The sequence below is a fragment of the Cololabis saira genome, chromosome 2 (assembly GCF_033807715.1).
Source record: "Cololabis saira isolate AMF1-May2022 chromosome 2, fColSai1.1, whole genome shotgun sequence".
Classification (NCBI taxonomy): Eukaryota; Metazoa; Chordata; class Actinopteri; order Beloniformes; family Belonidae; genus Cololabis; species Cololabis saira.
The window spans coordinates 17,564,169-17,589,688 of NC_084588.1; the positions used below are offsets into that span (position 1 = coordinate 17,564,169).

The window sequence follows — 25,520 nt, forward strand, 5'->3', positions numbered from 1 at the left end:
GCAGACCATCAGTTAGTTATGGTTGTATATTACAGTTGGGGAATTTTTAATTTCCACAATAGACTGAATTCAATCAGCTTACAATTGTAATTAGGAACATTAATACTGAGCTTTCTAATATTGAAAAATCTTCCAGAAAGATAATATTTCTCTTTGTAACTTGCACAACCTTAGTATATAGATATGGAGATGAAGATACATCTAGAGACACACATTCAGACAAACATAGATATAGATAAACATAAAAAGATACAAAAGAGATTAAAAAAAGTAAATATGAACAGCTTTATTTGGCATTTTTAGGTTTTATAAAAATATGGTGTATGAGAAGAGAGGCAGCAGCAGAAAGGCAAAAAGATGTGGCTGATGGCAATAAAAAATACTTGCTGCAGTAGTGGTAAATTATATTATATAGTATAGTATTATCCGAACTAATCCATGCATTTGCTGTACTTATTTCATCTTGTCCTGAGTCACATGTTGCTGGAAACCACTCTATCTTTATGGATATCATTGTCTGTGATGATACCGATATACAATAAAGATACCATGTGTTTAATCTGTTCACAGACTCCATATTTTATACTGAAGTAACCACCAAAAAGCTTACATTTTGACCTGGGAACTTGAAACTGGGGTTAATTAGAGAATCAATTATTCTAAAAATCTTGGGTTGTGTTTGTCTTTATTAAGTACCCTTGCAAAAGTGTTTGAATCACTATAACCTATTTTTCTATACGTTTGTGACAAATCTTTTTTTCCCAAATATGCTGAACAAGTCTGTTTTCGTTTAAGTATCATTTGATTTTTAGTTCATGGTTTAAAGTTTGGGGGGCATCATTTCAGACAAGCAGAAACCAAAATATATCTGATCAAATTACTTAAAGTCAGTCAAACTGATGACTAATCTTATGTTCATCAACAGAAGTCTTTGCAGCTTTATAATCCTTAGGATTAGGCTTTGCTTAAGAGGACACAAGAAGAGGTGGTGGACAAACATCATGGTGGTGTAGTGCTTTATGTTGTCACCAAATAGCAAAAACATTTTAAAAGCTTGAATCAAGGCAACACACCTTCCTTTTCTTGATGCTTGTTTGAAACAAGAAAAGAAAGTCCAGCTGCCACGATTCACGCCCTTGAGAATCACCGTGACCAAGAATACTCAAAACCCACACCAGGATACAACAAGAAGAGTGATGCTTTTAACAAACAAGTTGTTTCAGGAAGAAAGTGGATCATGTAGGAGTATAGATGTGATTAGGAGTGTAGGCACAATTGGTGAGCCGAGTTACTACATGAGAAGAAATCCATGACTAAGCAGTGCGTAAGAGCTAAGAGAATGCCCGAGGCTTTAAATTCCTACCTATCTTCTCAGGTCTCGTCTGCCACAATCATCCAACGCGTCCAAATGGAAAACTTCTTTCCTTAAACTTAAGTTTGATGATATCAAGATTTATGGACCCCATCAAAAACAATAACAATTGCTACCTGTGTGACAACTTTGTTAGACTTTGTTTTTTTAAACTCCCAATTTACAAGGATGAATTGCCAGTCAAGCCTAGACTCGCACCCCTCTGACGGCCTCCTGAAACACCTTCTTCCCTCCCGACTCGTCCTTCTCCTTCCCAACTCCACACTGACTACTGTCAATTTAGATGCAGCCTCTGCATGAGAGCGGGAGTATGTCTACGCTGTGTGTCTGCTAGCCATCTGTTATGCTGGGTCTGTTTAGTGTACTCTTGTTAATTAAATACAAACAAGATGTAATTGCAAATGGGGTCATTTGCTTTCCAGAACCAGGCAGGAAACTGCTGAGTCAAGAAAGGGAGTGTCTCAATATGCTTGAATACTTGCAACCTTTCTTTACTGCTGCCTTGTATAATGGAAAAGTATCAGAAAAAAAGTCTTCCTTCTTTTCAGACAGTTTATCCCTAGACAGACTTAGGGTGCGCTCACACGGGGAAATCCCCACTATACCGAGCAGGACTAACCCCTAATGATGTGTGGTATGAGTGTGCTATCCCATGATAAAGCAGGGACCCATTCCAAATCTTGGCAAGGTTGGAAGAGTTGCACTTAGGCATCGTAAATGTGCACGTCTACATGAACAAGAGCAAATATGCAACATAGGAATGAATATAGACCTGTATATCGGATTGGATTGAATCTTAAGAATCTGAATTGAATTGACTCTTGACATTTGAATCGATCCCCAGCCCTATGAATGAAAGGTATATGCCAAAGCTCTCCATGCCACTCATTTAACAATGCAGTGAAATAACCAAGATATTCAAAAAGGAAGGAGGGAGGATCAATCTTGGCCAGTCACGGTATATCACAACTCAGCTAGAGAGAATGGGGAAGCAGAGAACATCTGATCCCCACGGTTGTAATCTTCTCACTGTTAACTTGTTTTTAAGGATCTGTTATCTTTTCCTAAAGGCACATTGAGTACCTGGCAAATAAACTAATAATACAATAATAAAGTAATTCAGTAATTAATTACTTTCTTGTGTCTTTAACGTCACTTCTGTCATGATGTCCACAGGAGGTAGTTTTATTATTGCTGATGTGAGACAAGTGTTGTAAGGAGATGTCGTAAGATACAACCAGGACAGAGTCCAGAGTTACTTTGGTTCATTCCTGCCATTGACAGGGATTCAAGACTGTGATAACTTCTCAATTCTTCCTAAAAGTAAGCACATGTCCCTTTAAATGAAATGAAATTATTATTTTACCATGAACAATAGTAAAGTATGCTTCTTTAAGCCAAAACCAGTTGACTGGCAACCATTATCAATAAGTGATTAACCATCTCTGGTCATTATAACTTCCAAGAACAAATGCAAAATAATCCGACTGTGGTGGCCAGCTGTTGAATTTCTCCTTGTCCTTCAACTGTGAATTGATGCTTTGGTTTGAGACTGAGACAGACCTTTCTGAAGATGAATGTCATGTCAAATTTCAAATCTGGAATATCAACACATTATCAAACTATAAATCGGACCAAATCCAAATCATCTCTACTTCTATTGCATTTATGAAGACAGCAGGTAGCCGATTTGAGAAACCACACGTGTAAAATACATTGCAGACCAGTAAAACGATTATCTGATCTCTCTTTCCTTTTTGGTCACATCTATGTGAGCCCCCACTAGAAATTGTTCAACCATAGATCTCCTTTTATCATTTCCGTCTGAAGACAAAGGCAGGAGTTCAAAGTCTAATGAAGTCATTAAAGATTTCTGGAGTGATATAAATGCTGTGATCTCTTTCTCTTTACTCTCTAAAAATGTGAAGCAATCAGCTTTTTTCAGCTGGAAACAACAATCACGGCAGAAGAGACACAGAAACCATGATGTTTGAACAGAGCAGTTTTGTGGAAAACACGACAGTAAAACACCAATGCAGAAACTACGCCGTAAGGTACGCGGCGACGCGCACCATACGCCGTACCCTACGCCGTAGGCGTTGCGTTGGTGTAACGCGGGACCATAAATCAGGCTTTCCAGGTTTACATCCATCTCTCAGAAATCTGACCAAAGTACGTCCTTTCGTAGTCACCAAGCTCAAAGCAAAGCACGATAAACGTGCACTTGTTTGATTTAGGCTTGATAATTTTCTAATATTCATTACAAGGACTAAACACTGGCTTGAAACAAACGAATAAGAGACTAATAAATCAGTTTTCTGTTCTCTTTTGTAACGCGGTGTAAGCTAGCTGGACTCCCCACTCAGTCAGCTGTTTCTGTGGGTGTAGGAGGGAAGAAAAGGTCCGCTTTCCTTCAACATCACACTTTTTACAATGCGTTACCATCTTTTAAAGTCACACATTGTTCATACTGCGGTGAAAGAAAAGGCTTGTCCCAGGACGAGCTGACACTGCGGTGTGAACCCATAATACATCCATGGTGTGAACACGGAGCACTTCCTGCTTCACTCACCTGCAGATGGATCTGCGGTCACCGGTACGAGAAACTACGATTATACACAGATATACGACACAATTTAGTTGATTTGCATTCCACTCTAGGCTGGTTAAGACTTCTCTTTATCCACAGAGAGAGCGGGGAGCAGAAAGCCGAGCCGCTGGTGTGTGGAGGGAGGGAGGCTGAGGCTGCTGGCTCCACCCCGCAGCCACCTTGGGTGAGCCTGCTTCAACGCTCATTTATGGTTCCGCGTTACACCGACGCAGGGCCTACGGCGTAGGGTACGCGGTGACGCGTACCGAACGGTGCCCGTCGCCGCGTACCCTACGCCGTAGCTCTGCGTTGGTGTAACGCGGAACTATAAATAAGTCTACATGTTTACATGTCCCGGGGCGATGCTTTCCAAAGACATTCATTAGGATTTATTTATCTATTTATTTATTCATTTGTGGTTGTGGAAGAAGCACAGTTATGGCACATAATTATTCAAGAATCCAAAATGACCACTATAAAAACACCGATGATAAAAAGAGGGAAATGCAAAATTATTATTATTATTATTATTATTATTATTATTATTATTATTATTATTATTATTATTATTATTGTTATTATTATTATATACATTGTTTCAGAATTTTCTTTAATTCATCACATATTATGGACCTTTTTGAATTTTATGCAAAAATGCTATGATATTGTTCCATCAAATATTCAATATTTGCATAATGCACATTATTTTTATATTTTCGATGCTTGCCTGGTGACTTGTTTGGTCCACTTCAAACAAAAAAAAGTATGTGGCACTCATTCATTCAACATTTCATATAATCATTCATATATATGTATGTATATATATATGTATATATATATATATATATATATATATATATATATATATATATATATATATATATATATAAATATATATATATATATATCAAAGGGAGTTGTTTTCACCCATAGAAGACATTGTTTCAGAATTTTCTTTAATTCATCACATATTGTGGACTTTTTTTACCTTTTATGTAGTATCCATATTGACTTTTTTGTCTTTTATGTAACAAAATATCTATATATTGTTCTATCAAATATTACATTTTTGCATAATGCACATTATTCTTATATTTTCAATGCTTGCCTAGTGACTTGTTTGGTGAACCTCAAACAAAAAAAGAGTATGTGGCACTCATTCATTTAACATTTCATATAATCATTCAACATAAGATTGAATACATTTTGTACTATCAATCCTTATCAGGCATGACTGCTCTGACATAAGTACTCCCTTTAATTGTTTCAGGAATGCACTGAAAAAACTAATACAAATACTGAGCAACATTTCCTCCATTAGCAAATGGTGCAGTATTGTAGCGATACACATTCACCACTGGATCCTGCACCACTCTAATGATCTTTCCCAGAAGCATTGTCATTATCTGGTGTATAAGTCCAAAAATTGAAGAAAAAAAAGGACCCAGTTTCATACGTTGTTTTTATTAAGAAATAACGAGTAGAACAAAAACAAGTGAGCTTAAACAAATAATAAACCAGAACCACAATTAAATACAAGTTCAGAACAAATTAAATCCATAATTTGGTTAAAAAAAAAAAGGAAAATCTAGCAAATTGAAAGTATACACAGCTGTGAACTTGCACACTGTTACCTCAGTGCATGTAAAGGACACTTCACTTCAAACCATGCACAAATCTCTTGCCCGTCTATTAGAGAAACAGGGGATAAAAGCTTTTAGAAGGACACGCCTGTTAGTGTGCAGCTCACTTTGTGACCCTTGGCCACAACTTGGAGAGACCTGCAATACCTCAGCCTTTGAAATACACCCTCACAGGTTTGTGATGTCGCAGCAATGTGACTTTAGTTGTTCTTATTCTGGAATAATAGAAAATATGATGTTGTTTTTTGTGTAAACCAACACAGTGTTTGGATGTTTCTAAGAAGATTACCGGTAGGCAGTGCAGTACTAAGACCTACAAGCTGGAGGAACATTAACAACAACAAAGGCTTTTTAACTCATTCTTATCAGAAACAAGTCAGAACAAATGGTATAGTTTTGAAAGCAGAACTGTTATAATTTATAGTTTGAAGCAGAAGTTGATACGTTTCTGTTTATGTGTAACCATGGAATTGGAAAGCTTGAAGCAAGAAGTTTCACATTCAAAGGAATTGCTTAGTTTTGTTATGCTTGTGGTAATATGTGCATGTGGATGTGCATGTGGATTTTTTATTTTTTATTTTTCTCTTCGACAAGACGCAAGGTGGCTAACCCAGAATCTCAGTAGGAGAGCTTTCAAGAATAAGTAGGCTTCTGGTTGATGGTCCTAATCTTGCTCACACCTGCCATGGTCCTGCAAAGCTATAAATACAGGGATCATGAGATCCACCACATGTCAGTGTGAGGGATCCTGCCTGATAGTAATCATGACTCATATGGGCCAAGGCATGTATTTACAGTGAAACCTCAACAAATACTCAAGAGTCAGTAGCAGTAATGAAATCCTATTTTATTCTTATGTTTCCCGTGTTTAAAGAAGTAGAAAGTGATCTGATGGGGGGGAAAAAGAGGGGGATCTATTTGTTTTTCTATTGTCAGAAAACGTTGCTATTCTGAAAGAAAAGCTGCTTTGTGGTAAATAGTGATTCTTTTCTTTCTTTAAGTCTAACTACTTAGTTGTGATTAAATTTGAACCGTTTTTTCTAGATTGTGTCTATTCAAAATACAGTAATAACCACAGCCTCTTAAAGCAGCATAATGTAACTTTCAGCTTTTGTTGAGTTTGGCGGCTCCTTTGGACAAAAGCGGTAGTGCTTTACCAGTAGTGTGGAAGGGTTCCTACCATGCACCTCAAGTTACATAGTGCCAGTGAAGGCGATACAGACCCCTCAGACCATGACAGAGGTGTCATTAAACCTGTTGGAAGTTGATGTACCATCACAATGACTCTGGAAATATGATATTAAGGTGGAAAAGTTACATTGTGCTGCTTTAATATGAAGTTTTGAATATGACGTTTTGAAGCAAAGCCATAATTCATGTTGTGTCCTTACACAGGTTTCTGCTGTACTCAGAAAGTGATGTCTCTGGCTTTGACATCATTTTCCAAGACAAGCTTTGCTCTTGCTGCCATGCTTCAAACTGGACTGACTTATCACATCTATTAATGCAGGAGCTATAAAATCCAACATTAAAATGCTGACATCTCTGACATCTTGGCAGCTTATCCCTACATCGGAATCCCTTCCTACTTTTTGGAGGATGTCACTTTTGCCCAAGTAAATTCATTTATTCAACACGATATGGAAATGGAGCAAATGTGCCAACCACACTTTACCTGCATTCGGGAAACTGGGGACATTTAAATGCCTCACTAAGACTTCCAAACTCCCACACCTGTTGTGTGCAGATTGATGTTTCTATGTAGTGTATGAGGAAAAAGTGCAGCCTTGGATCCACAGTGGAACCACAACCCGCCCGGCTACCCAGCCTTCGGGCCGGAGAGCCTCCAAACCAGCAACTACTCCTTGGTGTTGTTGATTCAGCTCAGCCTGCTCTCCTTTGACCTCTTTGTAAACTCCTTCAGCGAGCTGCTAAGGAATGAACCAGCAGTCCAGTTGGTGCTTTTCATGTAAGTCAAACTTTTTAAATAATTTTAGATGAGTAAAATTATCTCTGGCTTGAGATGAAATTCATCTGGCTCAGAGATGGTGACATTGTTGACAAAATTCTCTCTGTTCTTGTCCTTTCTGTTCATGCCTGATACATTTTTTGCTTCAGCATCCAAGACATTTCCATCTTGTTCAACCTGATCATCATTCTATTGATGCTGTTCAACACCTACGTGTTCCAGATTGGTCTTGTTGCCGTACTACTGGAACGGTTTAGAAGCCTGCTAATGCTCTCGGCTCTCTACCTGACCTTCAGTATAATACTACATTCCTGGCTCATGGTGCGTCATTTCACACTCTTGCTAAACATTTTTATATTTCTATGTACACTGCTTTTTTTCTTTATTTCAACTATTCAAAAGGTAGCTTTAATGTTCATCATCTGTTTCCTAGTACATCTCTGAGAGGAAAATGTGGAATATATACATTTATATAAACCGTATATATATATATATATATATATATATATATATATTTTTTTTTTTTTTTAAGGAAAGAAATATGAGTTTGAGAAAATATACAATATTTCCCATTTTGGATTTGGGAGGAGTGCAAATGTGTTATCACAAGGCCTTTTGGATAATTTTTTGCATTATTGTTCCATAAGACTGAGAGACAATGTGTCAAAATGTTTGTTTTTTTAAGTTTTCCATCATGCTTTCTTTCATATTTCATTCAGAATCTGCGCTGGCTAAACACTAACAGATTTATTTGGACGGATGGCCTTCAGGTGTTGTTTGTGTTCCAAAGAACTGGTAAGATGGCATTTTAATGGCAAATATACATATTCATTGTACATTTTCATGAAAAACATTGAGCCCACATCCAAATCAGTTTTCTGTCAAAAAAGTAAAACTTACAATAGATTTTATTTTTTTTTAATGTGATATTAAACATTATTCCCAAATAAGACATTTTTAAACAAATATTTATAATGTTTGTTACTCAGATTTGTTTTGTCAGCAGAAGATTTCTGAAATAAAAAACGTTTTTGTTTGGGAGATAGTCCCTTTTCATCGATACGCTCCAGACCATAATATTATGCCTCCATGTAGGTGGGGTTTTATACTATAATCTCATTAGTGGATAAAAGGATTTATTGTTTAGGTAGTGTTGTTCTTAGAAAGGGATCCCTTCTAAGTATGAGAACATTCTGTAGTCATCTCTTACTTGTGCCTGTTTTGTCTGCTACTTAAGACCAGACTTACTCTTTCTAAAAGATAGATTTTTGATACTCTAAACTGTGGTGACATGAGTTGTACTTTTATGATGTCACTGGTTTTTAAATGTTGCTGAGGACCTTTTCATTTCTCTGACTCTATATTCTGCAATGTCATGTAGACAAACTCTAAAAAATAACTTATTAATGTACCAACATAACAGATGGTGATGACTGTTTCCTCAATACAATGAAAGCTACACTAGTGACGTAATGAAAGTTTCTCACAGATAGATATTTTGAAAGTCCACTTTGAACCTTGAGATTTATAGAAAATGTGGGCACAAGTGTTACAGTATATATTTATTTTTTGAGTTTGTGCGTAATATCCACCTGAAACGTTGTCCTCTTTGTAGCTTCTGTGTTGTACTACTACTTCTACAAGAGGACATCAGAGTATCTGGGTGACCCTCGCCTCTATGAGGATTCACCGTGGCTGCAAGAAGTCTTCGCTCGTGCCAGACAGTGATCTCGCTACAACAGATTACACAATGCATCGAAGATAAAAGATTGCACGGTAAAAAGAGCTATATTAAGTATTGTCAAATGAAAATCTTATTCCAAACAGCCTATGTTAACTCACTTTATATGCAAGGTGATGAGAGCTTTCTTAAAGGGATTTTGAAATTAAAAGACATTTCTGTTTGGGCAGATTCATTTTTCAATTAAATATTAAAAAAAACAAATCAAAAAAACAATTGAGGTGTGAAATGCTTTTCTTGCAACATGTGCGTGTACCTTGACAGGCCAGAAATACCCCACATAACATTTCCTCTCAGAGAAGGAAGGATTGTGCCAAAATATGTGAGGGTGTTTCAGAATAAAATCAAGGAGAGACTTTTTTTAAGGAGACTTGTTTTCCTTTTTCAAAAGGTAAAAATGTCATAAAGAAAACTGTGATAATGATTTTATGGAAATGCCTTTTGTAGAGGTTTTAATGCATCAAAAGAACATTAACAACTTGTTATAACATATCAATTACTTTGTTAAATTCTTTACAACTGTTTATAATCATGCAAAACATAGTGACACTAAGATTATAAATCACATTAATACCTTAATAACCTCAACACTGCTTCATGTCACAGTCCTAAACTCATATTCTTTTTGTGATTTAATATTAAAGGTGTTATCAAATGTTACACAAACAAACACCAATTCATGTGCTTATGGTGCATTTATAGCATTTTCATTTGACAATGTTTTCTGTTGTGTTTTTTAAAATATTTTGTTACCTCATGTTCTTCCTTCTGTCCATTTGTTCTTGCAGTAAGTTTTTTTTATCTCTAAAAGTTTATTATATTTTGACTGTTTTATATCAAATAAAACAATTTGTGTTGCTCTGAGTTCTTTTTTAATATGACATTGGCAAAGTTTAACTATGTTACATCTAGCTAATGGTGTGAATCTGAACTGGTTGTGTTTCTGTTTAACAACAATAAACATACTTAAAATGAAATACTGTACATGTCATTTCAAATATGCCTTATATATATTGCGTATATAAAATGAAGTTTAAGCTTCTGCTTCAGCATTCGTTTTGAAGCATGATGCCAGAGGACTGAAGCGGAGCTCGTGCTGGAGTTCATTGATCTCTTTAGCGAGTGAGTCATCTTGCAAGTTGAACTGTAAACCAGAAAAACAACATTTTTATCGGACAAACAAAATGAAAATAGCTCTGATGTCATGCAGTTCTTGTGACACACATACTGTATGTAGCCACACTGATACAATATGATAAATATTTCAGAAACAATTATATTGGAAAACATTTGTTGTAGAAAATAGTAAATCCATAATCTTTTTGTTTTCACACATGTATTTTAGCTCTGTATTTTTCCTAATATGTGTATTAGAAGCCGTGTTTGACAGTGGAGATGTCCACAGCACTATTTGCCAAATTCCGATCTCTGAATGCTACAGAAAGACCTCCAGGCCATTGTGAAGATGTTTACATTTGTCTTTAATCTTAACATAAAAACAGTCATTAGGAAGTCCTATGAGCCTTTTCTGACATGCCATAGTGTATCATGTTCATTTTCTACTATGTTCTAGCCTTACTCACTCAGTGCTACTCTGAGTGGGTAAATACACATATACATATACAATCTGGGCCACAATATAAAAAGAGACTGGACAAGACAATCACAAAACAGAAACAACTACAACTGCGCTCCAACAAAAAAAGTAGTGAGATCTCTTCTTGCATCCACAATATTCAGAGCCGCACTCAATTTCATACAGTCATAATAACTTATATTGCTAACTTATATTGGTGAGCCTTGATAATGAAATAGTATCTTCTATTACTTATATATTCATATTATTAAAATCTTAATCATAATCATGATAAGTAGGCTGTGATACACATTATATGACAATGTTGGGTAAAGTACCTCATTTGCATTTGGTAGAACACTTTCTGAATAGCTGTAGTTCTATTTCGTCCCTACTGACCGCCAGGCGGTGCTGTAAGCACTGGATATCTCCCCCTCGCGCATGCGCATGTCGAGTACAATACCAACAATGTCACGTCACCCGTGACCCCTGCATGACCCCCGGAAGGGTATATCTTCCGGCGTCAGCATGGGATCGGCTCCTTTTTTCTTCTCGCATCGCGCGTCTGAAGTACAGGACGGAAATAGGAGCTTTGTGAAGCTCCTTTTTTTCCTCCCTAAAACCGCCGGCCTCTGTGCAGCTTCGTGCCGTAAGGTAGGAGTAACGATCTCTGTCGTCCTCCGAGAGGCTGTGGCCACGCGGTATTTATTGGTGTTCGTTGCGGCGGCGGCGGCGTCTCCCCGCCCCGCCCCGCCCCCCTGCCCAGCTGACAGAAGGTAAGCTGTCAAGCTGCGCCTGACACCTGATCACAATCTGCGCAGGGAGACAGCGTTTCGCTTCCTCTCCCCACTTATTAATGTGACAACATTATTTTTTCCTTGCAGATTATTTTTTTCTTTGAAAAAAAAAAAAAAAAAGAAGACAGAAAAGGATTATTTTTTTCTTTTGAAAAAACAATACAAACACCTTTTTTGGTCTTTCTTACAGCCGTGGTGGAGGCCACGCCCCTCTCCCACCGGCTCATTTGTGGTGACGGCAGCGTTTCGCTCCCTCTCCCACTTTATTAATGTGACAACATTATTTTTTCCTTGCAGATTATTTTTTTCTTTTGAAAAAAAAAAAAAAGGAAAGAAACGAGAGAGGATTGTTCTCTTCTTTTTGAGTAAAGACGCCTATTTTTGCCTTTTCTCATAGCCGTGGTGACGGCAGCGTGGCCCTCCCCTCTCCCGCCTGCATATTGGCGGTGACGGCAGCGTGCTCGCTGTGGTGACGGCAGCGTTTCTGCTCCCCTCTCCCACTGACACCTACGTGGTGATGGCGGCTCGTCCACTCCCTCTCCCACCGGCACATCCGTGGTGACGGCAGCGTGACCGCTCCCCTCTCCCACGACACATTCGTGTGGACGGCAGCGTGACCGCTCCCACCGACACATTCGTGTGGACGGCAGCGTGTCCGCTCGTCTCTCCTACCAGCACATCCGTGGTGACGGCAGCGTGTCCGCTCCCTCTCCCACTGACACATCCGTGCTGACGGTAGCGTGGCCGCTCCCCTCTCCCACCGGCATATTGGTGGTGACGGCAGCGTGCTCGCTGTGGTGACGGCAGCGTTTCCGCTCCCCTCTCCCACTGACACATCCGTATTGGCGGTAGCGTGGCCCTCCCCTCTCCCGCCGGCACATTGGCGGTGATGGCAGCGTGCTCGCTGTGGTGACGGCAGCGTTTCTGCTCCCCTCTCCCACTGACACATCCGTGCTGACGGTAGCGTGACCGCTCCCCTCTCCCGCCAGCATATTGGTGGTGACGGCAGCGTGCTCGCTGTGGTGACGGCAGCGTTTCCGCTCCCCTCTCCCACCGACACCTACGTGGTGACTGCAGCGCGTCCGCTCCCCTCTCCCACCGGCACATCCGTGGTGACGGCAGCATGACCGCTCCCACCGACACATTCGTGTGAACAGCAGCGTGTCCGCTCCTCTTTCCTGCCAGCACATCCGTGGCAACGGCAGCGTGTCCGCTCCCTCTCCCACCGGTCGCTGTGATGGAGCGTTCATGCCCAGGGTGCATGGCCGCCCTGGACCCTGCGGATGACCAGGACCTCTGCGTGTCGTGCCTCGGCCCTGAGCAGCGGGGCCGTTGGCCAGCCTCCCCTCATCTCAGCCGGGGTCTTCTCTGAAGCGATCGGCAAAGAGAGTGGTGGGGGCCCCCAAACGACGGCGGATGACGAGCCAGCTCTCCTCGAAGGTAGATCGCTTGGCTGCCGACATGGAGCAGATGAAGGCGCCCCTCCTCAATCTGCAACCTGGTACTGGCCAGGTGGAACCTGCCATGCCAGAGTTTGCTCTGGGGTCGCCACCGCCGCTGCCGGAGGACGCCATATCCATTGCAGCCTCGGCGAGCCACTTCAACGTGTCATCAGGGGACCCGGCCTCACAGCGCTCGGGGTTCTCCTCGCACTCATCTGCCCAGAGCTCTCGGGAGGGGACGGTTTGTTCCTCCGTGCAGAGCATTATCCGCACTGCCCTGGCACACTTGCAGCCGAGTGCACCGCGTGCGGAGGTGGCCTCTAGCGCCTTCCACAGGCGCAATCCTTCTCCGGTGGAATTCACATTCCGTCTTCGTCGGATTTTTTTGAGGGGCTGCACTCATGCTGGAGAGATGTCACAGCCGGCTGATGACCGTGCTCTGACGGCGATGGAGGACGCTGCTGTGGCTGGTCTCCACCACATGCCCCCCCCCATCGAGCCCTCCATTGCAGCACTGATAGTGGCTCCTGATGAGGCTCTGAAGCCAGATCCCAAGTGCCCCTCTACCCAGAGTAGGGTTACTGATGGGCATATTTGTAAGGCTTATGAAACAGCGGCACGCATCGGCCGGCTGGGGAACACCCTTTCCCATCTTCTGCTGGCTCTCTCCACCTCCCTGCAGGATGCACAGGTGGAGGATTCCACACGAGACATGTGTGACATATCCCTACAGGCTTTTTGCCTGGGGGCGCCTGGGGCGGCTGATGTCCACCCTGGTGCACACGCGCCGTCATGTCTGACTGGCGCAGTCACCCCTGACGGAGACTGCTCGTAGGGTTCTTCGTCAGGCACCGGCAGACCCGGGGGAACTGCTTGGGGCAACTGCCCTGGAAGCTTTGAACCGCACCGCCCTGGCTGATGAGACCAGGCAGCGGCTGGTGTACCTTCACAGGGGTGCGGCCGCTTCCTGTACACCGGGAGGCCCTTCACCGGCCCCCGGGCCTCGCCCCCGGCCGCCTGCCCACGGCGGCCGGCGCGGCTTTCAGCGGTCTGTGAGTCAGCCTGCTGGTGACTTTCGCCCCCCTGTGCGCGGACCGTCCCACCAGCGTCGGGGCGTTGATCCCGACCGTCGCCCCCCCGGGACGTCCGGAGCCCGGGGGAGACGGCGCTGAGGCCACGGAGCCGGTCGTCAGCTACTTTTCCGGCAGCAGCTCGGTTACTGGGCTGCCTGCTCATTGGGGGCCGGGTGGTTTCCACCCTAGCCCAGGGGTACGTATTGCAGTTCCGACACCGGCCTCCTATCTCCGGCCGGGTTGAGATGACCATCGTCAGAGACCCGGCAAACATTCCGGCTCGGGCTCAGGTGTTGCCCGCCCTACTGGCCAAGAGCGCCATCATGCCGGTGGACCCCCCGCCGCGGCCTGGGGGTTCTACTTGAGCTACTTTCTCATCAGCAAGAGAGACGACGGACGTCGTCCCGTCTTGGACTTGAGGGACCTCGACGAATACATGAAGGTCCTGCCCTTCCGGAGGCTTGACCACAGCAGATGCTCTGCGTAGGTCAGGAGGAAGTGGTTTGCAACTGTGGACCTACAGGGCGCTTGTTTCACGTGCCGGTCGCGGCACGTCACCGGTGGTTCCGGGGGCTAGCCTACCGGGGCCACCGTTGTCGGTTCAGGGTGCTCCTGTGCGGGCTCTCCCTGTCACCGAGGATTTTTTTCACCAGGTGCGTGATGGCAACCCTTGCCCCTCTTATACCTTTGGGCCTGCTGTCGCTACGCCCCCTGCAATGTGGCTGGACAGCCTCGCCTGGATGCCAAGAGGCACGGGCGCAGGCTGGTCAGGGTTCGCGGGTGTGTGTCTATACCCTTGCACCCTGGAAAGGCGGGACATTCCGGCTGAGGGGTGTGCCCTTAGGCGTTGTCCCCTCCCTGCCGGGAGGCTGTCATCAGTAGTCCTCCCGGGTCCGCACGGGCCACATCAACGTGCTGGAGCTCTGGGCTCTGCACTTCACACTAACATTTTTTGCAACTCCTGTGGGGGAGGCACGTGCCGGGTCGGTCGGGCAGTGTGTCCACTGTTCCTTGATCGGCCACCAGAGGGGGCCCCGACTCTGCACAGCTGCTGCAGGTGTCCCGGGGCCTCCTAGCGTGGACAGCTCCTCGCCTGCCCGGCCTTCGGGCGATGTTCCTGCCTGGAGACAGGAACCGGGTGACGGACTTCCTCTCCCGGCGCAAGCCGCCTTTGCAGAGGGTCCTCCAGAGGGCTCACGGGCTCCTCTTGGTGGCCCCCTTCCGACCGGGGAAACATAGTTTCCACTGCTGCGGGGGCTCTGCTGCGACACAACATGACGCCCCCCAGGGGGACCGTCTTTTCCAGCCGGGGATTCAGGTTTTGCACCCCGACCCCGTCGCTTTTGGCTCTGAGTCTGGCCGCTGCGGCGCCCGACCCATTGTTGTCAAGCTGTCCTGAACCCGTCAGGGCTGGCATCTCGAATGCCCATGTGCCTCCCACCCGCCTCTGGTATGAGTGCGAGTGGGGGAGATTCTCTGCCTGGTGTGCAGACGGGGCAGAGGACCCTGTTCTTTGCCCCGTGGCCACGATCCTGGGGTCCCTTCGGTCCCTCCTGGATGGTGGCCGTGCTCAGTCCACTTTAAGGGTGTATGTGGCGGTCATTTCATCGCAACATGCCCTGGTTGAGAATGCCACCGTGGGGTGCCACCGGCTGGTTTCTCTTTCTCAGGGGGGCTCTGAGGCTGCCCCCCCCGAGGAGCCCAAAGGCCCCAGTTTTCGATTCCATTCGATTTTTATATAGCGTCTAATACAACAGATGTTGTCTCTAGACGCTTTCCAGAGAACCTGAACATAAACATGAATATAAACCCCCGAGCAGTGTGGGACCTGCCCATGGTGCTAGGTGCCCTCTCTTCTCCACCCTTTTGGGCCCTTGGCCCGGGTGGGCCTGAAGTGGCTCTCTACGGAGATAGCTTTTCTCCTCGCCATGACATCGGCGAGTCGATGAGTTACATGCCCTGTCAGTCAGCTCAGGGGCTATGTTGTGGCCGAACGTGGCGTTCCTGCCCTAGGTCCTGCAGAGAGTGGGCCGGGCCCTTTGTGCCCCGTACGGGCCCTTGCTGCTTATGCTACCGCGCCTGTGCGACGGTCGGAGCAGCTTGTTCTCTGCCATGGTGGCCCCAACAGGGGGCGTGCTGTTTCTGGACAGCGCCGTCCCACTGGGTGGTGGACACCGTCGAGCGCGCCCACAGGGCCAGTGGCCGCCCCTTACCAGTGGGGGTGAGGTGCCACTCGGCCAGAAGCGTCGCAGCTTCTTGGCTGCCCTGCAGGGGGTGCCTCTGGAGGACATCTGCACCGCGACTTCGTGGACGTCGCCAGACACGTTCTCCAGGTTTTACCGGATCAATGTCGCCACTCCCCAACCATTGGGCGTGGTTCTACTCCCGGGTCCTTCTGCCCCTGATCAGTGTGGTATGTGACCGGGATTCTATGTGACATTGTTGGTATTCGTCATCCAGTGCTTACAGCACCGCCTGGCGGTCAGTAGGGACGAAATAGAACGAAAGTTACGCCTGTAACTACGGTTCTATGAGTCCCGGATGACCGCCAGGCCTGCCGGTCACTCCGAATCCTCGTGCTCTCGCGAGAAGATTCTAGGAGCCGATCCCATGCTGACGCCGGAAGATATACCCTTCCGGGGGTCATGCAGGGGTCACGGGTGACGTGACATTGTTGGTATTGTACTCGACATGCGCATGCGCGAGGGGGAGATATCCAGTGCTTACAGCACCGCCTGGCGGTCATCCGGGACTCATAGAACCGTAGTTACAGGCGTAACTTTCGTTTTAGGCCATATGGACTCTGCATCATAGCGCTCTTTCACTAAGACCTTACGAGTTGCCCCTTCCAACTTTCCTTAACCTCCAAGTTTGCTATTAAACCAATTTGATGGCATTATTAATAATTAACAATAAATTAATACCATCATTAAAACACACACACACACACACACACACACACACACACACACACACACACACACACACACACACACACACACACACACACACACACACACACACACACACACACACACACACACACACACACACACACACAATAACTTACCCTTAATGCATATTTATAACACTCTTCTCCTTGATCTTGTCTGCCAGACTGAAAAATGAATTTCACCAGATGGTTATTTCAGTTCCAGAAAATAAAAAACCTAATGTGTGCTTAACTCTGTCCCAGTTTAAGGGCTGCACTCCTGAAGGGCTGCACTGCATGTCTTCGTCTGAATGGTTCTTTACAGTAAAGATCAACTTGTTTTTCCATCAAATATGAATATATAAACTGTTGGAGTCTCACTGATCTAAACAGTGAAGTAGTGACTGATGGGAAAAGCATTGTAAGACACTAAGGACGAGGGCAGCTAAACGTGGGTTCAGATTACAAGCTTCGCTTTCTTATCTCAACTAGAACCTAAACTTTCCTTTCTCTCTAACCAGTCACATCTTATGAAGGTTGACCTGGTTTTACCCACGGTTAGCATAATCCCATTCAGCAATCTCTGCTAACTCTCGTGGCTTGAAGTCTAATGTTTACCTAAGACACATCAATTGTGCCTTCATATTTGGCTTCAAGAAGACAGGATTTGTTTTTGCATTGTAAGTGTCATCCCTTTGCATCATATTGTGTCTTGAAAAGCATCTTTAATGGAGGCAGAGCTGGAATTGGGACAGGCTTTCAGTATGTTTTCAATGCACTGTGATCACTCTTACCCTGAAGCAGATTAGAGCAAGGTAAACCCACATTTCTGCATTCTCTCTGTTCAAATGGTTAGCCTCAGTCAACGCTTCCTCAGCTACAGAAAGCTCCCCCAACTACAAAAACAGAGATACAAGTTTCAGGTCCTCCATAAGTCAGTAAAATTCCCAAATATCTTCTTCAGTTCAAAATGATTCTGCACTTAGCTCTGAGAGTGATCTAAGCATTATTTGCAGAAGCAATAGCACAGCAGCTTACTTAACCTCACTGCAAGAGGGAGAAGCTCCGCTACACTGTTGATAGGACCTAAAACCCATTGTAATCATTTTACATTTTTTACTTCTAGATCTGAAAAACGAACACTAATAAGCTCAACTAAAACAGCTAAATACAGTTAATCTCCTGATCATCAGGTGTGTGCAGTAGTTTTACCCTATAACAGACAGTCCCCAAGCCCAGCCAGGTCAGGCATGATGGAGACAGCTCACAAGCCTGCAGGTAGATGACTTTGGCTTGTTCAAACTGAATGTTTAAGAATAGAAAAAAAGAGTTAGATTTTACAAGTTAGTAGTTTTTAATAAAAAATAAAAAAAAAAAAAAACATTCATCACCTTTACATTAAACAATATTGTGGTTCCCACAGAACAACATTCTTCATGAGACACTCACAAAATGATGTGCTATGGTATCCTTACAAGACTTACCAATTTTGCTCTCAGGGGTAAATTATGCAAAATGTGTGTGGGAACTGCAGCCCTGGCTGAAAGAATGTTAGATGATGTTTTCAGTTATTTTCTGCTCCAATATGCATCAGTTGAAATCCTATATTGTGACTCAACTCATCAGCAGATAAAGTACACAAGTACAATGTTCTATTTGACAGGTGTGACATTTGCTAAATATCTGACCTTCTCGCGCCTAATGTAAATGGATCCCAGGCGGAGGAGGACAATGTGGATGTCTGATGGCTGCTTTGGAAAGTTGAGGCTCCACTCATAACTGTCTTGGGCTTCAGACAACGCACCTTGCAAGTAGTGACAGTGACCATTCAAAGCCCAGATGTCAACATCCTGCCCACAGCAAGGATAACATTTATCATGTTACTCCTCAGTTTTTTCGCAAGAAAACAGAGTTTATCAAAACGAAAGACTCTTAACGATTATATGATTTTATACTAAACTGCACAAATTCACTGAATGGTGTCAGCACATTTTATTTACAATTGGTGTTTAAAAAATCCCTTAAATGGTAATAACATAACAACAATGAAAATAAACAGGATGACAATCACACTTCAGTGACCAGAAGTTAAAATGATGTATAACTTCAGGATTCAGCATAAATTGACATTGATATATTGCTCCTGGACTACAGCATTGTGTTCTGACTCCTGATTTCAATAATAATATATGCAGCAACATTGATTAATGACTTGTTTTGAAACAAGGCAACCCATACTTATGAATTATTATTATGAATATGTTACATTTCCTTAATACAGTTCTGCAGGGAAAAATTAATTTATCAGGGAGAAAAAACGAAAGATTACTATGCATGGGATATGATATTACTGTATCAAACTGGTCTCTTTCCCTGGAAACCTGTTTTTTTGCAGAAGAACACTAAATCAGTAAAAAAGAATAATCTTACAGCTGAGGAGCAAATGTTTTCTGGGGCTGTATTCACCATCATTTGACTGGAATATTTCAAACTTATCTCAAGGTTCCATGGAAAAGTTTTCCAACACGTTGACAGAGCAATGACTACCGATATACAGCAGAATCTAGTGGTGTGCTGTATTAATCATAATATATTGCAGCAACTAGGAATATTCTGAAAACTTTAATTGAGATTCCAAATTTACTCCATACAACCATTATATTCGTGGGAGGGGTGCAGACACTACAAGCTGACTTTCTTATGACACAATGTCCAGACTGTAGATTTTAACAACTCATTATGAGAGCAGTGGAGAAACACATGGAATATTCTCTATCAAATCATTCCACAATGGGAATGGGGAGTACCTGATCTCTGTAGGACAGTAGCTCTTTAAGGCTGGCAGCAGCACTGCTGTAGTCACCTCTGAGCAGTTGCAACTGGGCCCGATGATGGAGGTAGGAAACAGTGCAACCCCCTACAGAGGATAACAGCTCCTGGGACAAAACATGTTCCACCATCTGCCAACGGTAAACAGAGATTATACATTATGTTTTCTTCTTTTTGTCATGAAATTTTTTTGACATTTTCCCGCTATAAATTTGAAACTTTATAGGTAGATATTTATTTTAGCAAAATAAAATTGGGTAAAAAGAAGAGTCATGTCTGATTTTCCAAAATCACATTTCAGCTATGGGGTTTTTCACCAACCGTGTATCAGCGTGACCCAGCAGCGTTGCACATTCTACTACATGATGTATTTCAACTCAAATTTGACCAGTGTGCGACAGTCTGACTGGAAGATCAGGGCTGTGTGCATACCTGCAGGGCATTGTTCTGCAGCAGGAACTGAGCTGTGTCTGTGTAAATGGTAGTGGTGAGTTTAGCTGCAGCTGATTTGTAGTCCTCATCTTGCACAGGATAATCTTTCTGCTCCTTTGAGTCATGGTCCGAAACATCTGGGTCATGCAGAAAAATACATCAACACTGTCAAGTAACAACAGATTGACTGTGTTGTATGTCATAATTTGAAATCCACTCTTACTCCCTGGATTCTCTTTCTGGTAATGCAATCCACCTTGCTCAGCAGTGGGAGACGCCTCCTGGGTCTTGTCTATTTTCTCCTTGTCATTTTCCCCTTCTTCACTGTGTGTATTCTTCTGTGCTTCATCTTCCTTCAGTAGCCTTCTGGCTTCCAGGAAGGCTCTCTCAGCCAAAATGGATTCATTTTGTCTTTGGTGGAGCAAACCTTAACAACAAACCCAGAAATTTGTAAATAAAAAATGCACCAAATACTCCATCATTCATTATTCCTGCTTTACTGGTCCATATTATGTGGGTATTATTAATCTGTTATGTTGATAGAATATAATTATAATTATAACTGAATAATGCTTTTTTGGATGTACCGGTATTTATTTATGTCTTTTTTCTTTTAGTTTAATTTTAAGACACCGGGTGGTGACCTTTGCTGACATCTCACAGTCCAGTCAAGTTGGAAATAGTAACTGTCTCAAATGCTATGCATCTACTATTTCATCCATACAGGTGGGCCAAATTATATTTCTGTGGCAAAATAAAATTATTCATGAAAGCTACAACAGTATGTTTTGTTTTCTGTCTTCATCTGTCCAGAAATCATCTGGCCTCTTCATGATTTTCCTTCTTTAACAAGGTGATTTCCATCTCTAAGACACGTTCGAGCAAAAATGGAATAAAAAATTGTGCTCATGAAACACACAAAAGACATTTTGTGTGTGTTTCCGTTTGTTCCCCCTGGCTGTCGCTCTGCTGAACTTATAATAGTCACAGAGTGTTGGACGAATATTTTTGTAATATCTTCATGTCTGTAAATATTGATTTTTGTCTTGTAGATAGTGTACACATTTTTTGAATGCTCTAGCTTTTATTCTAGTTTCTTTACTGGACCTTGAGAGACAACATTTGTTTGCACAAACCTGGCAAAAATACAGCTGATTATGATTTTGTTCTCTCCTCCCTTTTGAAAGTAATTATCAATAACATTAACTAGCATCTGATATTGATACAATTATTGGTGACAGCAGTCAGGGTAGTCCTGGAGAAGGCTGGATGTAAAAAGCTCACCCAAAAGCGTCCAGGCCACCACACTGGGCGGGTCTATGCTAGCAGCTCGTTCCAGGAGCGTCATGGCTTCGTTGTAACAATCAAACATCACTTCCAAGACCCCACACATCATCAGGCTGGATGAATAATATGAAACAGGTAAAAAACATTGCCTAAACTTTGAATAAGTAAGAGTAACATAGTGATTTTTCTGCTTCTTTTTTGTGAATTTATAGAACCTTACCCAAGTCACATTTATCCAAGAAAATGTCATTGATATCTTTTATTGTTGACAATAAACTTGAGGTGAAAAGTAATGTAATGAAAATACGTGCTTTGGATTTTGACTGGAAGAAAAAAAAACATCAATACAATATCGGCAGCATGACTATAGGATTAATCTCAACAATGAATAGACATTAATCCTTTAGTTATATATTAATGTTAAACTAATTCCTCCCTATCAAAATGTTACTATGCCTTGCTTCAAAGCAGAAGTCATGTTTATTTCGTGCATAAAGTTGTGATGTGCTCACTGTGTTTCAGTATGTAGTATTTGTGCTGTAAGCGGAACATTTCTAACCTGGGTCGGTCAGTTTGGTCCATTGACACAGCATCCCAGAAACACTCTTTTGCTTTCAAGTAGTCTTTGGACCACATGTGCAGACAACCCCACTCAAACTTAAGGGATGCTTCGAGGGGATGCCTCACACATTTTAGACCACTTATTTTACTAGTCTGCACAGATGTCTTCAACATTCACTGTTGTAACCCGACATCTCTAGTACACATGAAGAACATACACATTTGATTATGTATCAAGGATAATACAACAATATAAGACAGTCTGTTAAAGCATATTTTTTAAACAAATTAATATATAAGATATAGACACACTTTTGGATTTATGGGTCAGTTTATAGGCTGCCAATACCACTCTGTTTTATGTTTATAAATGTCTTTCATGACATGAAAGACTGAAGAAGTATTTATTTTCAGCGTGGTTTTTTTCTGTTCTGTACCTCTTGGTAGTACTGAGCAGCCTGCTGATAATTCCCAGTGAGCTGTGCCTCTCTGGCAAAAGATCTAAGCTGGGAGGAATGCAAGGGGATTTCATCTGTACTATCTTCATCAACTTCATCAACAGGGCTGTAAATCTGGCAATGAAGAGAGAATAAAAATGAAAGATGCCCTCACAAACATCACATTTGTGCGTGCACGTGTGTGTGTGTGTGTGTGTGTGTGTGTGTGTGTGTGTGTGTGTGTGTGTGTGTGTGTGTATCTCTGTTACTTTGTTGAGGGCTAGCTGCATTTCTTCCACTAAGTAGACATAGAGTTTGCTGACAAATTGCTTCAGCTCCTGAGGGTCAGTGAAGGGCTCTGTCCGATGCATCTTGTCACGTACAATCCTCACTACTGCATGCTACATGCCAAGAATCCACAGGCACACATCGATTTGATGAGTTTAGTTGAACAGCCACAATAGTGGAAAAGAGTCTTTATGGATTATAAGAAATTTTATTAAGAAATTATTTCAGGCTTTCATATTTTTGTTCTGACCTTTATCTGCTCTTTCAAGGCGAAATACTTCCCGGAGATATTGAGGGAACTCATCAGCTGAGTCATCATTTGCTCCTTGTTATGGTCTTGCGGCAGGCCGGAACTTGCTCCACGTAATTCTTCATACTGCTCTGAAAGTATAGCCACTGAAAGTTCAACGTAGCCTGCAGGAAGACACAGCAGTGAAGAAAATTCCGAGAGAAAGCAACTTTCCTCAGCCGAGCTATTCATCTTCTGGGTGTGTCTCTGCGTGTGTATGACACTGTGTCAATGTTTTTACTCTTTCTGATCGGCTGGGACCAGCTACAGGTGAAGGTCTGGGAGGGATCAGTGCTTTCACCCTGCAGGAAATAAAACACTTCACAACTCAATCTTATGCATTTTTGTTCTAAAGTCAGAGGTGATCAAAGTGATCAACATAAGAAGCGAGGCAGTAATTGGGTGTGAGTCTCTTAGCACCCAGTGATTTACAGCTGGGATACTCCCCAGTACCACTCACTCTGAGGGATATCCACTTATTGCTATGTAAGGTAATAAGTCATTTTTAAAAGTACATTAGCCAACACTGATCACACTACCTTCTTGCCAGCTCCTCTGGAGAAGCTTTTGCTACCAGCGGTTTGTCGGAGTTTATCTCAATGATAATGTATGTTCTGGCCTCTCTGTACAGCTGTCATTAGAAGAAGTAAAGTATTAAACTGAAAATAATGGATAAAGTTGTGTCAAACTGTTAGATAAATCACACTTTTATGTTAATCATTTCTTATTGTTTCTGTCAGCGCTAACAGTATGTTGATGTTTAGTGGAAGCTTATATTTCCTTCCACAGTAACTTGTGGTTTGGTTTCAGACAGGACCTCGGAAGTGTCATCTGCTCCAGCCATCTTGCTTTGACTAATAGTTTGCTGTCACATTAAAAACAGATCATATTAGGGTCTTAAACGGTTTTTCTAATTATGTGGGGGGTTTTTCAATGCATAAATTATAAATAATTTATGTAAATATTAAGGAAATCAAAACTATTTAGTCTGTTTGGTTTTGTATAGTTTTTGTTATATAATTACCATGTTATTTGCTCATATAATTACATGTAACATGTATCTAAAAATCACGATGTTACTGACCTTTTTGACTTGCTCTTTGGAATCTTTGTCGCCCATGTTGCGTTTGTTAACGTTCGTTACTGAACTTTTGCTCGAGCTGGAACTACCTTTGACCTGGTTGGCTGTGGCCTTAGCCTGCTCCTTCCAGCTGAATATGATAAATTATTTTTTTTTTATTTGCCAGTACTTAATACTTGGTTATAATTATTCCCATAGGGATTTGACTTCAATTGAAATACCCAATTTCTTTGGAGCTCTGCATTTGGGATTTTTTTTCTCAATTGGTGTTTCTCTGAATGTTTGGTAGAATTTGGCAAATAGTATTGAGTGTTGACTCATCCTGTCTTGCAAAGATTAAACCTCTGATGTATTTCTTCTTTTATACTCAATCCTGAGACTTATAACTGTCTGAAAGATAATGGAATCTTACAGAATGGTGTTAATATCTGTATTCTGGCTGCTGGAGCCTATCCCAGTTGTTAATGGGCAAGAAGTGGGGTACATGATGGCTAGATAGCCTAGATTGTCAGTCCATCACAGAGACTGGTGGGAAAAACAATCATGCACACACATTCTGTTTAGGATCACCAATCAAACAGACATGCATGTTTTATAAACTGGAATATGAAACCCAAATTCTTATTTTTAAACTTTTTTTACACAGTAGCATAATCACTTTATCTCACCTGTTAACGTATTGTACAAAATCCCCGAAAACAATTATATTCATTATATTAATGAAATGAATTAATAAGAATGCATATGTGCCAAATAATTGTAAAAAAAAAATGATGAAAGGTTTTTACTTTTCTAAGAAAAAGAACCCAGACTTAGTCAAAGAGATGATTTGAAGGTCGAAGGAGGAGAAGTGACATCTGCATCTGACCTGGATATTCCTCCTGCATCCATGAAACAGCACATCTCTGTGTCCCAGCTCACCCTGTTCTTTATGGTTTCTGTCCTGTAGAAACATTTTAGACCTCTAACCTTGTAACCGACCATGTAGCTCAAATTTTGCATGTTCCTGATAGATTGACTAAGCGCATGCTCTTGTGATGTATCAAGTAAACTGAACCTCTGTTTAGCTTGTAGTCTGGCCATGCTTGGCAAATGAAAGGCATCTGTAACCTGAAGTTGTGGTTTCCTCTAAACCAGTTAGTTCCCCATCCTCCTCTCCGATGGGCTCTGGCTGGAAACAG

At 42.5% G+C, this 25,520-nt stretch overlaps 2 protein-coding genes across 2 annotated transcripts; one reads left to right on the forward strand and one right to left on the reverse strand.

Moving 5' to 3' along the window:
* The first annotated feature begins 6,369 nt into the window (after positions 1–6,369).
* Positions 6,370–10,259, forward strand: LOC133456312 (transmembrane protein 138-like). The gene is made up of 5 exons (XM_061734789.1): positions 6,370–6,388; positions 7,379–7,574; positions 7,724–7,895; positions 8,294–8,369; positions 9,190–10,259. The coding sequence occupies exons 1-5, from the start codon at positions 6,370–6,372 to the stop codon at positions 9,300–9,302; spliced, it is 576 nt and encodes a 191-aa protein (XP_061590773.1). The 3' UTR covers positions 9,303–10,259.
* Positions 10,260–10,348: 89 nt separating this feature from the next.
* Positions 10,349–24,378, reverse strand: LOC133456319 (cilia- and flagella-associated protein 70-like). Its single transcript, XM_061734796.1, has 16 exons — positions 24,343–24,378; positions 23,798–23,889; positions 23,481–23,560; positions 23,220–23,383; positions 22,951–23,082; positions 22,682–22,816; positions 22,243–22,397; positions 21,681–21,796; positions 20,653–20,823; positions 20,397–20,533; positions 19,943–20,095; positions 18,824–18,985; positions 18,348–18,437; positions 17,930–18,031; positions 17,274–17,321; positions 10,349–10,459 (listed from the first exon to the last, which is right to left on the reverse strand). The coding sequence occupies exons 1-16, from the start codon at positions 24,376–24,378 to the stop codon at positions 10,349–10,351; spliced, it is 1,884 nt and encodes a 627-aa protein (XP_061590780.1).
* Positions 24,379–25,520: the final 1,142 nt, after the last annotated feature.